This window comes from Gadus macrocephalus, chromosome 3 (assembly GCF_031168955.1).
Source record: "Gadus macrocephalus chromosome 3, ASM3116895v1".
Lineage (NCBI taxonomy): Eukaryota > Metazoa > Chordata > Actinopteri > Gadiformes > Gadidae > Gadus > Gadus macrocephalus.
This window is the reverse complement of record NC_082384.1, coordinates 23,354,746-23,371,200: the sequence shown is the minus strand read 5'-3', so window position 1 is coordinate 23,371,200 and position 16,455 is coordinate 23,354,746. Positions and strand designations below refer to the sequence as shown.

At 42.5% G+C, this 16,455-nt stretch overlaps 1 protein-coding gene across 4 annotated transcripts; it reads left to right on the top strand.

Annotated features, from left to right (window-relative positions):
• The first annotated feature begins 1,713 nt into the window (after positions 1 to 1,713).
• LOC132454644 (E3 ubiquitin/ISG15 ligase TRIM25-like) lies at positions 1,714 to 15,136 on the top strand. 4 transcript variants are annotated; one of them, XM_060048142.1, is made up of 12 exons: positions 1,714 to 1,858; positions 2,393 to 2,493; positions 5,118 to 5,720; positions 6,618 to 6,713; positions 8,835 to 9,068; positions 9,317 to 9,488; positions 10,765 to 10,791; positions 11,119 to 11,406; positions 11,976 to 12,113; positions 12,233 to 12,292; positions 12,396 to 12,939; positions 13,768 to 15,136. In XM_060048142.1, the coding sequence occupies exons 2-11, from the start codon at positions 2,419 to 2,421 to the stop codon at positions 12,926 to 12,928; spliced, it is 2,226 nt and encodes a 741-aa protein (XP_059904125.1). In that variant the 5' UTR covers positions 1,714 to 1,858; positions 2,393 to 2,418; the 3' UTR covers positions 12,929 to 12,939; positions 13,768 to 15,136. The 4 variants fall into 4 exon arrangements, with proteins under 4 accessions (XP_059904125.1, XP_059904127.1, XP_059904128.1 ...); XM_060048143.1 differs by having other exon boundaries at positions 1,729 to 1,858; positions 2,377 to 2,493; XM_060048144.1 differs by lacking the exon at positions 10,765 to 10,791.
• Positions 15,137 to 16,455: the final 1,319 nt, after the last annotated feature.

The following is a 16,455-nucleotide window of genomic DNA, read 5'->3' as shown; positions in this document are numbered from 1 at the left end:
GACTATCTGTGCATTTATGGAATGGTATCCTTTTCTGTTGACAAAAACAGGTTTGTGGTCCGTTGGGGTCTTGATACGGATGTGCGTTCCGTCAACACAGCCTGTCACATTTGGGAAACCAGCGATCCGGTAAAATTGTTGACGGACATGGTTTAGTTCCCCAGGCTGTACAGGGAAGCGAACATATGTGTTCAGATGCCTGCACAGAGACACTGCCACAGCTCGAACCGCTCTGCAGACAGTAGACTTGTGCACATGGACCGAGTCACCAACTAGGTTTTGAAAAGACCCAGTGGCAAAATATCTCAGAGCCAAACACACTTGCATCGCTGGACTTAGAGCCGAATTTCGGTTGGTGTTGTGCCGCAGGTCGTTGTCCAGAAGGCCGGTTATTCTGAGTAATTCCACCCGGCAAAACCGAAATCGCGCATATAATTCTACATCATCGTAATAAAGAAATGGATCGATACGGTCACGGACAATCCGTTCCCGGCGCAAACCGCGTTGAAACTCCTCTTCCCATTGCTCAAAACGAATAGCCATCTTTACCCTGCGTTAGTGTTGAAATCTTTAAACGTTTTTTTCTTTTAACGGTTCTTTATCTTATATGGTACTTACACCAGCTAGAGGGGAGGTGTAGAAGATAAGTTATAACTTAGTGTTACGTCGAAACTATCTGCTTGGTGCAACTGCTATTTTTTTAGTAGAGTGTAAAGTCGAACGTTTGGGCGATTTACGTTCAACGTAGCCTAAGTTGGACCTTACGTTCTGCTGGTGCAACCAGCTGCTGGACTGTAACGCAAGTGTTGTACACTTCCTTGTTATTTGGATAACCGTTCTGCTTTTGGTGTTATGGCGCGTAACACGTCGGACTCTCGTCTCTGGTATTTCTACAACGAGACTCGTATTTGGGGTTATCTCAGCCAAGGTTGAGAATGAATTGGGGGGAAGGAACTTTGGCTTTGACTCCCTCAAGAACATGAACCACGACATGGAGGAGAAAGGGATTGTTGGCGGCGAATGTCTCCCGCTTGAGCCCCGCTGAGGGACCACCGCCGGAGGCGGAGGTGCCTAAGCGCTGCCCGGCAACGATCCCTTTCTCCTCCTTGTCGCGGTTCAGTCTACTTCACATTGATGAGGACGTTGAAGAACCAGGAACGTCGGAGAACCCAACGCGGTCGTTTGAGATTCATAATATCGGCTCACACAGCTTTTGGCCGTGATAATATATATTATATGATATAGATATCTATGTAGGCTATATGATAATATTTAGATATAGAGCTCCAGGACTCCCGTGTGTTCTAGAATATTTACAGAACACGGCTAAAGGCTGTGCGCCTCGCCATTGCGATACATCCACTGTAAACAGAGCGCATGGTATCGTGGCTGCAAGCTGCTCAGGGCCACACCCCCACCCTCCTCCTTGACCCGCCTCGCTCCTCCTCATTTGCATTATAGCTACAGACACCAAAACAGCGCATTTGGGGGAAGCTCAATGTGCGACTGGCTCGGAGTGTCTGTAACTCTGCACCACGGCTGAATTTCGGGAACGTCTTTGAATACTGTGTTAGTTGCCCACTAATACCTATATTAAAGAATACATAAAATAGCATGTCATGGGACCTTTAAAAAACACCAGCCGCTGATACACACCCCAGTATGTGTAATAAAGAGAGTGACACATAGTTACATTTGGCTAACCTGCACAGCCAGCTTTTCCATTCTGGACTACGAGTCACATGATGAGGAAGTGCAACCAAGCGATACAGGATGGGCCGCACCTGTAGAGAAAACAACGAATGGATTGAAGTGGTTGCCTTGACAGCCTTGTCTGTGCGGGCATAAAGATATAAAGGTAGGTCGTTGTTTTAATATAAATGGCGTGCTTATCTTGATTTATGTCAGCGATATGAGCGTTATAATGAGTGATGCTTGGTAATAAATTAGCCAAATGCAATGGCGACATTCGTTCACTTTGTGTATGATCGTTGTAATGAGCGATGTTATGGGCCTATATGCAAGCATACCCCTCCTCGGCTTTAACCCCCGAATTAATAGGCTACAACATGAGTTAAGAGTAAACCCAAACTGTTTACCTGAAGTAAACATTACTATGTATGTCTTCTTATTTATAAAATAAATGACTTTGGCTCAAATGTAATTTACCAAGAAGGCTACACATACAATATGTATTCTTATTTTTTAAATAAGAATCACAATATAATTTTCTACTTAACGGGCAACATAAGTGTTCTTTTTTCTTAAATAAAATAAGCAAAGAGTTTTGCCCACAGTATGACTCAATACGCCCACATCGTGTCGTTATCTTTTAGTTAGGTTTCGTTTTCCCAACCTCACGTCGACGCTCCCTAGTTTCGTTTCTCCGTAGACTGAGCTCCTCACTAAGCAATACGCATGGCCGACGACTGCCATCAATACCGGACCCACCTCGCCGTCAAGCTGGAGCTCCAGAAACACACAGCCCTCGGTGTAAGTTACCCTTTGTTTTTATTTCTGTTATTGACATAAACACCATCACCCAAACGTTTACCAGATAACTGAAGGACGGAAGAATTAAAGTCCATATAGTAACCCAAAAAACCTAGTAGGCTACTACTTCGGTTTAGGATTGTAGTGAAGTGTCAAGTGTGCGTGTAAATAAGATTGGAAATGTGATGACAAATGTTTTACGGGTCATTCTATTATCCGGTTACTGACAGCTGGCCTCGGGCATGTTGCCGTGTAGGCCTACGCCACGGCACGGGCGTCATCACACCTGCCTTGTTTGGTTCAAACCAAATCAAAAAGGTCGCGGGTGCGGACCTTTTGGGCTGGTGTGAATACAAACCATCGAACTCTGGTGCAGACCATTCAGGACTGACCTTGAGAAAATCGAGAAAGTTGGTCTCGATTCGCTTCCAAGCGAACCCTAGAGATGTGAAAGCGATCGTACCACTGTCCGATCTAGTTAAAAATCATACGCCTCTTTGGACATGGCACAGGCAACCGCTCGGCCGCGCACATTATGGGAACTATGGCAAGCCGAATTGTCATTTATTAACTAAGTTTGACTATCCGGAATTTACATTGTAGATATCAACAACTTCATTCAAGATATCTGTAATGTAGTTGTGACTAGTGGAAACGACAGTTAGAGATATCTGTAATTCAGTTTTGACTAGGCGAAACAACAGTTAGAGATATCTGTAATTCAGTTTTGACTAGGCGAAACAACAGTTAGAGATATCTGTAATTCAGTTTTGACTAGGCGAAACTGAATTACAGATATCTGCAATGACTTCACGGAAAACGACATTCAACTTGTCACACATCTTAAATGACAATTGCAGATATCTGTAATTCAGTTTCGCCTAGGCAGAATGAAAGTTAAAGATATCTCAAACGTCATTTGAGTGTTGGGCATTACGTTTTAGATATCCAGAAATACGTAATTTCCCCTTGCCGCCATAATCAAAGAAGAAGTGGGTTCATTTCCGAATGGAATAAGAAAGGAGCAGTCATGGCGTTGGCTTTGATCGAAAAGATCTCGAGAAAATGCCATGAAATTGAACAAGCCCACACACCGGGGATGTGTGGAGAGAGAGAACGTCGTTCTATTGAAAGCTGTCAAAGAAATCTCGGAAGAATTGAATATTTGATATCACCGGAGACCAACAACGAACTCAAAACGCCGATTGGCTAATTTGTCATTACAGATATGTGAAACGTCATTACAGATATCTGAAACGTCATTACAGATATCTGAAATGTCATTACAGATATCTGAAACGTCATTTCGCCTGGTCAAAACTCGAATTCAAGATATCTTTAATTCAGTTTCGCCTAGGCAGAATGAAAGTTAAAGATATCTACAATTGTAGATATCTCAAATCAAAATTCATTTCAAGATATCTACAACTTGATAATAGATATCTACAATTCAATTACGACTATCCCTAACTCCAGTTAGAGATATCTACAACGTCCTTTTGACTAGTCATAACTCCAGTTAGAGATATCTACAACGTAATTTCGCCTAGTCAAAACTTAATTTAAGATATCAGAAAAGGGACATGTAGATATCTTGAATTGAGGTGAATTAAAGATATCTTGAACTGGAATTATGACTAGTCAGAATCAAATTGTAGATATCTCAAACTGGAATTACAGATATCTACAATTCAGTTGCAGATATCCGTAATTCACATAGTGGATATCCGCAACTGAATTTTAGATATCTGTAATGAGAAACCCCATAGACATGAATGGCAAAAATGACGTAATTTCGCCTAGGAGGAATGTCTTTGTGGATATCTGAAATGACAATTGTGGATAGGAGGAATGTAGTTGCGGATATCCGAAATGTTATTTTTGACTAGGCGAAACTGAATTGCAGATATCTGCAATGTAAATTCTGGATAGTCAAACTTAGTTAATAAATGACAATTCGGCTTGCCATAGGGAACAATTGTTTGATTAGCGGTATCTGCAGTTAGCAGCACATTGTCGGACCGTCGGGTGAAAATGAGTCATTGCTCATCATGGAGCAAAGAGGAGAAGGAACATCTGTTGGATATTTGGGTCCGATATCCAATAGACATTCCGTCTCCTCTTTGCTCCATGTTTAACCACGACTAATTTTCACCCGACGGAAAAATGATGCTGTTAAAAACACACTTAAAAATGCCCATGCATTTAACACATTCAGCACCAGGATGAGGGAGAAGGAGTTCGACCGTTCAACCAAAAAATAAACACTGTGTTGTGGTCCGGACCAAAGAAAGCGAACTAAAGGAATTTCCTGGTGTGAATACGTTTTTGTATTGCAACAGACAAAGGGGTCGACAGTAACGAAATACATTTATTTGAGTACTGTTATTATATAGTAGGCTATCTGTACTTTTATTTGGAAACGTATGACTTTTACTCCACTGCATTCAGTAGTTTGTTTCAGAGTCATTATGTTCTGTCAATGCATTGGGGCAAGGTATTTTGAAGAACTCCAGTGAAGAAGGAGAAATTAACAACTTAACTTGTATTGGAGTAGTATTTGGCGAGGAGGATCTATACTTTGACTCAAGTAAAGTAGTTGTGTTCTTTGTCCACCACTGCAGAACACCATGGCAGAAATAGAGTCAACCAGCCATGATCAATATCTAAAAGATATGGAGGACGAGCTCACCTGCAGCATTTGCCTCTCTCTCTTCCAATGCCCGGTGACGATTTCATGCGGACACAACTTCTGTCAAGACTGTCTTACCTCCAGCTGGAAGGAGAGTTATGACTGCCCTCAATGTCGGGCCCACTTCCCCACCAGGCCAGAGCTCAAGAAGAACACGGTACTCAGTACTGTGGTGGAAAAGTTCAGAACCCGCTCCAGTATGACTGAGTTCGGGCTCGAGAGGAAGGAAGCCGTCAAAAAGCCCATCGTGATGTGCGATACGTGTATGTCCTCCGAGGCGGACAAGACCTGCCTCACCTGCATGGCGTCGTTCTGCCTCGAGCACGTTCGGCCCCACCACGACAACCCGAACTACCGCGCGCACCAGCTCAGAGAGCCGCTCGCGGACATGAGCGAGCGTGTCTGCCCCGACCACCACAAGCTGATGGAGTTCTTCTGCGTCCAACACAGCCGCTGCATCTGCAGCTTCTGCCTGCAGCAGGTCCACAAGGGATGCGCCTTCTCGACTCCCAATGAACAAAAGGCTCTGAAAGAGGTGTGTGTGTGTGTGTGTTAGGGCTTTGACTTTTGCCCAAAAAAATCATATTTCGAAGTTCGTTTTTTTATTAATATTAATATTCGAATATATTCGAATATTTATTAATAACCTTTTGACCATTAAATGCCTTCAGTAAGACCTGGATTGGGCTTCGCAAGGTTTGTTTACCGGCGTTGCTATGGTTACCGGTCTTGCGCGTTCCAACGGTTTATTAGGTTTCTAATAAATCGCTGTCTAATAATCAATACTTCATTCACTGCCTCTTCCGTGGTCATTACAATATTATGAATAGACTGCGTCGGGTTCTCCGACGTCTCTCCCTCTTGGCCTGCCCATAACAGGTTCGAATATTAAGGGCTGCCTAATATTAGTTCGAATTTTGATTTATTTTTTGATATTCTAATTATATTCAAATAACGAAGTTCGGAGTCAAAGCCCTATTGTGTGTCCATCTTTTGTTATTGTATAAGTGTGTTACTATTTTTAACTTTTTACTTATTGTTATTCTGCAGTCTGACTTTGAATCCTAATTGGTGTTGCTGGATTCAAAGATTGAAAGTTATCCACAAGTTTCCTGGGGTGGTTACCGCTTGTGGGCCACACTTCTGGACGCCTCAGCTGTGTTTTTAACTTTGTCAGCTGTGTTTTTAACTTCGTCTTCCCATACAGTAACTGCGGAGGGCAAAGGTATTATTATATTGCCGTTTTATAACTCGTGAGGTTGTGTTCCCACATTGTAATGAATGAATGAATGACAGACGGCGATTGTTTACATCGATCTCGTAGCAACCGGTAGTGAAGCCCACAATTCACGCAAAGCATCACAGGGTGGTGGAAACTTGTGGATAGAGCTCATCTTTTCAGTGTGTAACTAATTCTTCTTCTTTTCTGTAGTCTGATTTGAAATCCAAATTGTTGTCGCTGGATTCAAAGATTGAAAATACCGAGGCTGCCATTTCCCAGATGACAGTGGAAAAGAACAAGTTAAAGGTACAGTAAATACATTATATTTAACATTACTTTGCTGTTTGCGTACGTGCATTGGGGTCCTCACGGTCAAAGACCACTGTAATCGTATGATGAACTATAAATCAATGATAACCTTAAAAAGGGGAATACAGAATTTCATGTTATTTGCAAACTACACTTGCTACTCCGGTCTGTCTGTCAGAGAGTACGAGAAGAAACTAACTTGCTCCCTTGCTCCTCTCAGGGCAGGACGTTCTGAAGAAATTAGGGGTGTAACGATACACGTATTTGTCCTGAACCGTCACGGTACAGGCACTTCTGGGCGGTTACAGAGGTGGACCGCGGGGCGTAAATGTGGTGTACATAGTTAATTATTGCGAATGTAAAGGCTTGTTTTGCGATGCGGAATTTAAAACGTGGAAGTCAGAGTTCCCCCCGGACTGTTTAGCCAAAGTATACTACTCCAACTCCGTAACTACGGAGACCCCTCGAGTATTCGCAGTTCTCCGTCGGGATGTAAATAAACGTCCAAAGCTTTTCAAAACTTATTTGGTGTTTTATTGGGTCCTTAATGTGCAAAGGAAACAATGTACAAAGTAAATAAGGTCCAAAGTCAAACCGGAGAAGTGATTCCGGAAATGATTTTCTTGGAGGACCAATCACAGCCCATGCCGTCTCCGTTGCGTCGACGGATAGTTAAAAAATGTTGGATGTGCACGTAAGCTACGGAGAGGGTCTCCGACAAGCTCTCCGTCTACAGAGAGGGCACCCCGTGACTACGTACTGCACATGTACACACACATGTACGCATTTGAAAAGGCACCATCAAGGTGTTACCATCACTGTTGCTGTGAAAAAAAAAAACGAGCTGTCCAAACCCAGCTCACGACACTATTTCAACAAACCGTCTGGGAATTCAGAACAGGCAAATGCCATAACCGAGTCAATTGGTGTTTTCATTACTGCTGATCTACGGCGATTCTCCGTTGTTGGCAAACAAGAAGTTTTTTGAATGTTCCCCTTAACTTTGAACCTTACCCTCCTGTACCGTACCGTGGCTTCAAAACCGAGGTAGTTACCGAACCGGGACTTTAGTGTACCGTTACACCCAGTGGTCGAGTTGTAAAAAAAAAGCCAGGGGGGATGGTGGATTTTTACTTATAGGGACAGATCATTTCTGCTGATGACTGCGCTTATGGTGGAGCACGTGAAGGCACTTTTGTGGAAGTACACCTGCATGCTTGTGCAATAGCATACTGCCCGAGAATGCAGTATCTCTGTCAAATCTGTCCCTGGGAAAAGTAACTTGGCGCTAGAGTTGCCACGGCATGCGGTATTACCGGAGTTACTGGTGTTGAGGACACTGGCAACACAGTTCTTTATTTTTTTTCTAGTAATAATTATTTTTTTCAGTAGAAATTAATAATAGGCTATAATTAAGAAAATAATAATGTAATAATAATAATAAATAGATATAATAATAGATAGGCTACCTAATAAACCGTTGGAACACAAGAACGGTAACCATAGCAACACCAGTAAACAAACCCCGCGAAGCCCAATCCCTACGAGAGCTCCCCGCGCTACGGCCATCCGGAGGCGCACAGAGCTTTTGGCCGTGATATTATGATATGTAAAATTATATTATACTATTATAGAACGTTATAAGACGCTGTCACCGAGAATTAGCGCGCTGCCAGCCGCCGTCATCGAGTGTGAGAGGAGAGTTGACGGAGAAGATGGCGGTTGACCTAGTTTCAAAGTTTATATCGTTTATACCGTTAATACCGGTGTTGACACAAGTGTATTACTCGGTGTGAAAATGTCCTAACCGCGGCAACCCTACATTGCGCCGAAGTGAAAAAGGAAACCGCTATAATGAAATAGCGGTAATATTTCCACATTCATTGATAAAATAACAGGGGATGGGAAGGGGGGATGGCTGTTTCAGAAGGGGGATGATTTTGATAATTTTAATTCCAAAGGGGGATGCCTTCCCCCCTCATCTGCTAAACATCATATGCTAGATAAAACAGGGTGTCGCGATAAATCCATATCCTGATTTCATGACGATAAATCATGACATAGAATTATTACCCAGCCCTGTATAACGTTGTCATGTATGTTATGGGCTACCGCTAGGAATCTGTGACCAGCAGGAAGAAGATCCTGGAGGCAGAGTACCAGCAGATCCGAGAGATGCTGGACAAAGAGGAGCGTGAAGCCATGAACACAGTGGACCGCCAGCTGCAGAGTGGAGAGGACAAGTACAATAAGGTCACAAAGAGGTTCTCCCAGAATATCCAGGAGATGGACAATGCCAAACGCGGCATCAGCGATCTGCTGAGTCAGTCAGCCACCCTAGCCTTTCTGCAGGTGAGACGACAAGACTTCAGCTCCCCTTGATTTCGGCTGGACACAGCACACAAATAGCCATCTTTTATTGGCTGGTTTTTGGCAATATGCTCCTAGTGTCGGATTTAAATGAGCCAATGGTCAACCTTTTCCTTCAGTAACTTGTTATATCGTAATACTTAACAATTAATCGCCTCAGGCTCCATGAATACTATTCACTTGACGTGTAGCATATACCAAAAATTTTTATCTACGTTGTTTTTGGAAAGGATTCTTCAGTGGACCTGCCTTCTGTTGTCAATGCTGAGTGCAAGACTCCTCGGGTGAATTTGGACAACCCAGACGTGATTGGCGCCCAGACGTTCGTCGTTGTCTTCAAGGATTATCTGTGTGACCTGTTGAAACAACCTGTTGAGAAGAGACTAACGATACTGAAACCAGGTGGGCCTTTAAACTGTCTCTTCTGCACAGCAGCTGTGGTTGTTATTGCTGGACTTTGCAACATTACAACCCGAGGCTGGCTGTGTTTTTATTGTTACTGAAGCCGTTATCAGGTTATCATACCTGCACTATGTCAAGTTTTGAAGCAGTGGATGGGTTTTATCATTATAATTACTACTAATAAAATCACAAATAAATGACAAAATTCCTGTGACAAATAGTGCAGGTTAACCTCAGTGCATTAGTGTAAGGTAAAATCATTTTCAACCAATGTGATTAGTACCACTATATACTGAAACTGAGCTGAAAAAGTAACAGTGTAGTCTAGGTTGATAGAGCTGGGTTCCGATTCAAATTTCAAGAATCGATTCGATTCCGATTTTTAAGTTTCAGAATCGATTTTTTCCGATTTTCTCAGATTCCATCCGATTCGATCCGATTTTGATCTGATTTCCGATTCGATCCGATTTCGATTCGATCCGGGGGTTAATGTTATTAAAAATGAAAAATGTATTTGAACCGTTTCCTTCACTTCATGACTGTGTAGAGAAGCAACATATTAAAACTAGTATTATATCAATATTAAACTGCAAATCTTACAAGTATTGGTAGTTACTGATGGCTGGAAGACTGATGAAAAGGTTAAGGGTCAATCTACCTTCAAGAAAGATGATTCAGGACAATAAATGGAGGACATCATTGAGGTGACTATATCTGCAACAGTGGATTCCTACTGGGACACTAACCAGTGCATTATTATTATGCTTGAAAATAATTAAGAATTCACCCAAAAGCGGTTGCTACCAAAAGCATTTTTATTTTAAAACTGCTCACACTTAATAAACTGAAAAGTACTGAAACTGGAAGCATAAAATGTAAACGTTGAGCATTTTTCTTTAAAGTGCGAACATAAGAACAGAACATTTTAAACTGTAAAAGCACTGAATGGCGTCTATATGAGCATGTTCAAATCTGTTCTAAAACCACACTCAAGATTTGTTTTAAAGAATATGCAGCACCCTAAGTGTTCAGGGGAATCCCATGAATATTTTCCATGAATATATAAAATATACATTTTTAACTTATAAATTCAAAAAAAAAAATGATATTTTTTTTTAATTAAGAAAATCGATCTTTGGACGTACAAATCGATAATCGATAATTGTCAAAATAGCTCTTTGCAACCAAAAGCAATAGAGCTCGCTTGAAATGCTATATTCTGGGTGATTCCAAATCTTGGGCAGAGCCCTAAGCCAATATCCTCTCTTGTTTCCAGAATTCAATAATGGAATATTTGCTACTGGTGAGTTATATGCGAAGACGAGGATGATAAATTGCATAAATCAATCAACAAACATTTTCATACTTTATTTCAAATTGAATTAATGATTCAGTGATTAATAAAATGCCTCTACTGCAGTTTAGTTCTTGATTATCTTGATGAAAACTTGTTCAAAGTGACTGGCTTAACTTTCAATCTTCTGATTTAAAGCCTGCAAGGAACTAATACTCGCCGATCAAATTTTTGCCACATTGGCACAATCCAGTATAAAACTGAAATCAATTCCAAATCCATGCTCTGAAAGCCTACAGATATGGAATAACATGGCCGGCCTTTTCTTTTCAACAGAGCCACCCCAGGTACCCGAACCTTCCCAAAGCCATGTTAGGTCTTCCAGCCGCGCGAGGTCCCGTGGTCCAGGTCCGTTGATGAATGAGCCATTCCTGAGTCCTGGGCTAATCCCGGGTCCCGGGCCCTTCCATGTTCAACCAGGTTTCTACCCCGGTCCGGGGCCCTTCCCGGTTCCACCAGGTGTCTACCGTGGTTCAGGGCCCCACCAGTTTCCACCAGGTGTCTACCGTGGTCAAGCAGCCTTCGCGGTTCCAAGGTTCCCAGGACCCAGGGGCAGACATCAGCGTAAGATGGCTCACTTGTTTGTGTTTACATTCCTTATGTCGTCTTTGAAATTGGGGGTGGAGGGACTAAACCCGGTACAGTGTCCTTTTGGGAAGAGGAGGTTAGAGACCCATCCAAAACACATTTAAATAGTCAAAATAGCTCTTTGCAACGAAAAGCAATTGAGCTTGTTTGAAATACTAATATTCTGGGAGATTCCAAATCTTGGGCAGAGCCCTAAGCCAATATCCTTTCAGATTTCAATAATGGCATATTTGCTACTGGTGAGTTAAATGCGAAGACGATGGGATGATCAATTGCATCAATCCCATAACATACGTTTTTCTTATCTTCTTTTCCGATTGAAGTAACGATTGATTCAATGATTATAAAAATGCCTTTACAGCAGTTTACTTGATGATTATTTTGATGAAAAATCTATCAAATTGACTGACTTCACTTTTATTTTTCAAGTTCAGTAATCAGAATCGGTATCGGGGAAGGAAAAAAATCATCTCAAATCCTTGGTTTAAGTGTTACAATAAAATTCCTCCAGAGAGTAACATATTTTATAACATTGCTTCATGTAGGGAAACCGGCGCAGGGTCAAAAAGAAAAGGGTGAGACCAAGATGAAGGCATCCCGCTCTGTGGAGAACCTTCTGAATGTAAACAAGAGGGATCAATCCAGAGGCCGGACACCTGAACAGAAACCAACAGAGGATCAAGGTAATCCTTAATCTAGTACCTTTCACAATTTTGCATCGTTGAGTGCATACCACTGAAGACATAAACATGGCCTCATAAAATGTTCATTGTTTCCTTCTTGTTTAATTTCTGTGTTTCAGAAACTTTGAACGTCCCGCCCAGCATTACCTCCCCCGTAGACAGACACGAGCTGCTCCAATGTATGTGAAGAGTGCTATCGGTTGATACACTGTATGACCCTAAACCCAAGTAAAGGAATCTCATTATAAACTGAACTCAAACCAAAACCTTTCCCCTGAACAGACGCCACGGTGCTCACCTTGGATCCAAAGACGGCCCACAGACGTGTGAAGCTGAGCGGCGACCTGACCGAGGCCTCAGTGATGGACGTGCCAGCGAACTACCCCGACGGCCCTGCGCGGTTCTCCGTCTGCTCCCAGGTGCTGGCCTCCAAGGGTTTCTCAAGGGGGCGCCACTACTGGGAAGTGAAGATGAGCAGCAACAACTTTGTGGGCATAGGGCTGTCTTACGAAAGCATGGATCGCAAAGGCCCCACCAGTCGCTTGGGCCGTAACGACCAGTCCTGGTGCGTGGAGTGGTTCACCCTGAAGCTGTCTGCCTGGCACGCCAACAGCGAGACGGTGCTGGAGAGTCTCAGTGCCAGCCGCATTGGCGTGCTGGTGGATTGTGATGAGGGAACGGCCACGTTTTACAGCATTGGTGAGAAGGCGAATCCCTTCCACACTTTTGTGTTTCCTTTCACACAAGCCGTGTATCCGGCTTTCTGGATCTTCTCCAACACCTCTTCCATCGCCTTGTGCAAGCTGTCTGGCTGAGGGGTGGCTATTAGGGATGAGTCGGTCGCGACCGATTCGTTCACAACGAACGAATCCCGAACGTGAACGACAAGAACTTGTTCCCCAAAACAAGAAGAACTGGTTCTTTGATTCTTTTTAACCAAAAATATGGTCACGTAAATAAAATATACAAACGAACAGAGCTTCGTCTCCCCGCGACTTATATTGATTGAGTCTACAACGTTCTCAAAGATTCAGGCAATGAGAGGTAGCAATGGTGTTGCCATGGCACCTGGGTAAACCAATGACAAGGCGGTACCGTCGAATATGCGCGCTTTCTCTGTCTGACGTCATTTGGGTCATACCATTCGACGTGGGGCCACTCATATATCCCCCTACATTTTTTCGAAAATAGGCTAGACCTCCATCTGTTTATTGGATAAGCGCATTTCCCAATCCCAGGAGTCTTTGCTCCATTCTACGTCAATTTAAGAACAAACAAAGAAATTAAACTGCAGTTCGTATTTTTTATTTATGACCATGAAAGTTCTGTAATGCCTGAATAATGAAGAATTAAATGTAAAGTAAAATAAAATTATAAATGTAAAACCATGAATGAAATATAGAGAGTAAGCAAGTGGTATAAATATTGGTGGGACGTTTGGTTATACTATATAATATATCTTCTCGATTTTCATGGGGGTTATAGCCTAGAAGTCGTTTAAATTATGGTCACGGCCGTCTCGCGGGGGGGGGTCAGACACCGAATGACGTAATCTGACGTAACAAACGAATCAAACAAACGAATCGTTATAGTGAACTGAACTGAAAGAACTAGTTCCCAGAAAAGAATCATTTTGCCCATCCCTAGTGGCTATGCATACATTGGCTTCATGAGATGGTACGATCTACACTAATACATTTACTCTTTTCTTGATACACAGGGACAACACTTAATTGCTTGAACAAACCAGATTATTTAAACACTCAAACAATTGCACTTTATTCTACTCGCCAATCCCTAAATGTCTCATGATTAATGAAGTTCAAATGTGTCTTGAAAAGTAAAACACGGGTGCCTTAAGTCTGATACGTGAGACTGAATTGTATGTTATACACGGGCCGTTTTACATTCTTTCACTTCAAATGTGTTTCGACCAATCATGTTCCTCCTGGGAGCGGAGAAGTCGCAACTGGAACCAACCTGACAGGCTGCAGCACAGAAAATGTGACATGGCTCCCCATCGATTGGAAGTGACAAAAAAAAAAATGTCAAGACGTCTGCCGTCGGTCGATTATGCTGTCATGGCTTTGATCTTTCAAAAAAGAAAATACATGAATTAGTGCTAGGTGAAAACTCTTGACGTGAACCCAGACTCACCTCTGGCTCTAGAAGAGTTTTAAAACGTGACCTGTAGGCATTAGTGACGGTGCCAAGGTGGTGGGCATTGATGGCAGGACTCTTATACTGCGCTATCCCCATAGTGGTGCTGCAATATAATTATTCTGTAACGTGTATGAAGACAAGTGAAAATCCTGACCGGCCATCAACGTCCTTAGACGAAGTGTAAAGGGTTAAAATCCAACCTGTGTGGGAAATGGGCCACAGTAGAAATACATTTGTTAAAGTTGTATTCTGAACCCTCCATCTTGCCACGCTCTAAGGAGTTTCTCGCAGACTCTGGACGAATATCTCCGTTACCGTCACAGTTACTCCGTCATATATCTATATCAGAGATTACATAATTTTAATCCAAATGTTAAGGTCATATGTATTGGGTCTTGGGTTTTTAATTTCAGTGGACCGCTCAATGGTATCAATGACGATCAGAAGTCGTGGGAACCTTCGCTTTCTTTCGAATGGTTCAAATTGGTCGTTACTTTATGAAGCAATAAGTAATGAGAGGCTGTGATTTATGAATGGCGAGGGGGTATTATGCACAACCTCAACTGTTATATTCCATTTGATTTTAATGTACATTTATTTGGATCAATTTATACCTTGTTGGGATTTGCGCCATGTATTATTTAACTTATCAATGTCCTTGTCTGTGAAATACTCAATACTGACATGTTCTTGTTTTAACTGTGTCTGCAACTTTTCTGCGTATGTGTACTTTGCTGTACTCTTAATCCCTTAGGTCTGAAGACAACTCTTCATTCCAGGGGCGCGACCATCCCTTAAACTCACTGTACATATGCTTCATGTACTGTATCTGAATAAACGTTGAAACTCTAGGAGTGCTACTGCCTTGTGACACATTGATTCCCGAGCTCGCTGGTTTGCTTAGACACAATCCAGAACCAGATAAAGCAGACGACGGATAGAGAAGGCGCGCAAAACACAGTACTAATGAGATTAGCTGTAGATTAGAGTCTAATGTTCTTTGACACTGCAAGCAGTCAAACAAAGTATTCAAAGCCCATACAATGCCTTTGCCAGTGGACGCCCTTTTCAAGCAAATCAGGGGTGTAGTCAATAATCCTAGACAAAACTAAGTCTGTTTTTCCTGTTTTATATGTGATCCCAATTTAGCCCTCAGAGGCGAAGTGGGGAATTGCGCTTATGAGGAATGAAATATCAAAACCAAACATTTCACACATGTTCAGTGGGTGCCTTATATGTGTATGGCACGATTCTGCCACCTTCTGAAACTGACATGTGATTGATAGAATAGAATTTGCCATAACTCGTCCATTTGTTTAAACAGTCCCAATTTAAGAAACTTAAAATATACAAGGCCTTAGATCAGGGATGCCAGGGTTACGGCCCGCGGGCCGGACACGGCCCGACTGTATGTCACATCCGGCCCGCGGGTGATAAGGGGAGAATATATGTTTGGTTTTTTTGGAATCGTCAGTTGGTCTGTTACGATTCAATAAATGTTCATCCCCCATTCTCCATTCCATTTCGAAACGTGTTTAGAAAACACGCTTGTTTCATTAAAATGTATTCATCAATTAAGGCCGCCACCAGGGGGCGCCCCCAACACTTTTGCCGCCCCCAACGCATTTGCCGCCCTAGGCGATCGTCTAGTTCAGCGGTCCCCAACCTTTTCAGCATCAAGGACCGGTATGATTCTCCGAAAAGTTTCACGGACGGACGGGGGGGGTGGTTGGGTTATGTTGCGCAGAGGTTGCCAAAAATGCAAACATGTTATATGCAATCTAACAACTGCATATAGACTTATGGCATGTAAAAGAGTGACAGTATTGCGAAGTGAATAAAAGAATAAAATTAAAATAAATAAATAATCTTTCTCTGCGGACCGGTACCAAATGACCCACGGACCGGTACCGGTCCGCGGACCGGGGGTTGGGGACCGCTGGCCTAGTTCACCTGTGCAAGCCATCAATAAATAAAATAAAAGTAATTAACAGTTTACGCTTGTGTTATTTATAGGAAATGTGTTTTGTTGGCACCTAGTCTATTTTGTTACATTTCTCATTTATAAATGTAGGCTACTTGCATGGATAGGAAAATGTTAAGTTCTTAGAGGGGAGCTGTCTCCTGCTTTAGGCTATGTAATTGTAGGCCTCATTGTGAGGCTATTTTGGGGCCAATG

Excerpts from the sequence above, each read along its gene's own strand:
- LOC132454644 (XM_060048142.1), top strand. The coding sequence starts at position 2,419 with ATGGCCGACGACTGCCATCAATACCGGACCCACCTCGCCGTCAAGCTG. Across the intron at positions 5,721-6,617 it reads AACAAAAGGCTCTGAAAGAG|TCTGATTTGAAATCCAAATT; the intron begins GTGTGTGTGTGT and ends TCTTTTCTGTAG. Across the intron at positions 12,114-12,232 it reads GAAACCAACAGAGGATCAAG|AAACTTTGAACGTCCCGCCC; the intron begins GTAATCCTTAAT and ends TCTGTGTTTCAG.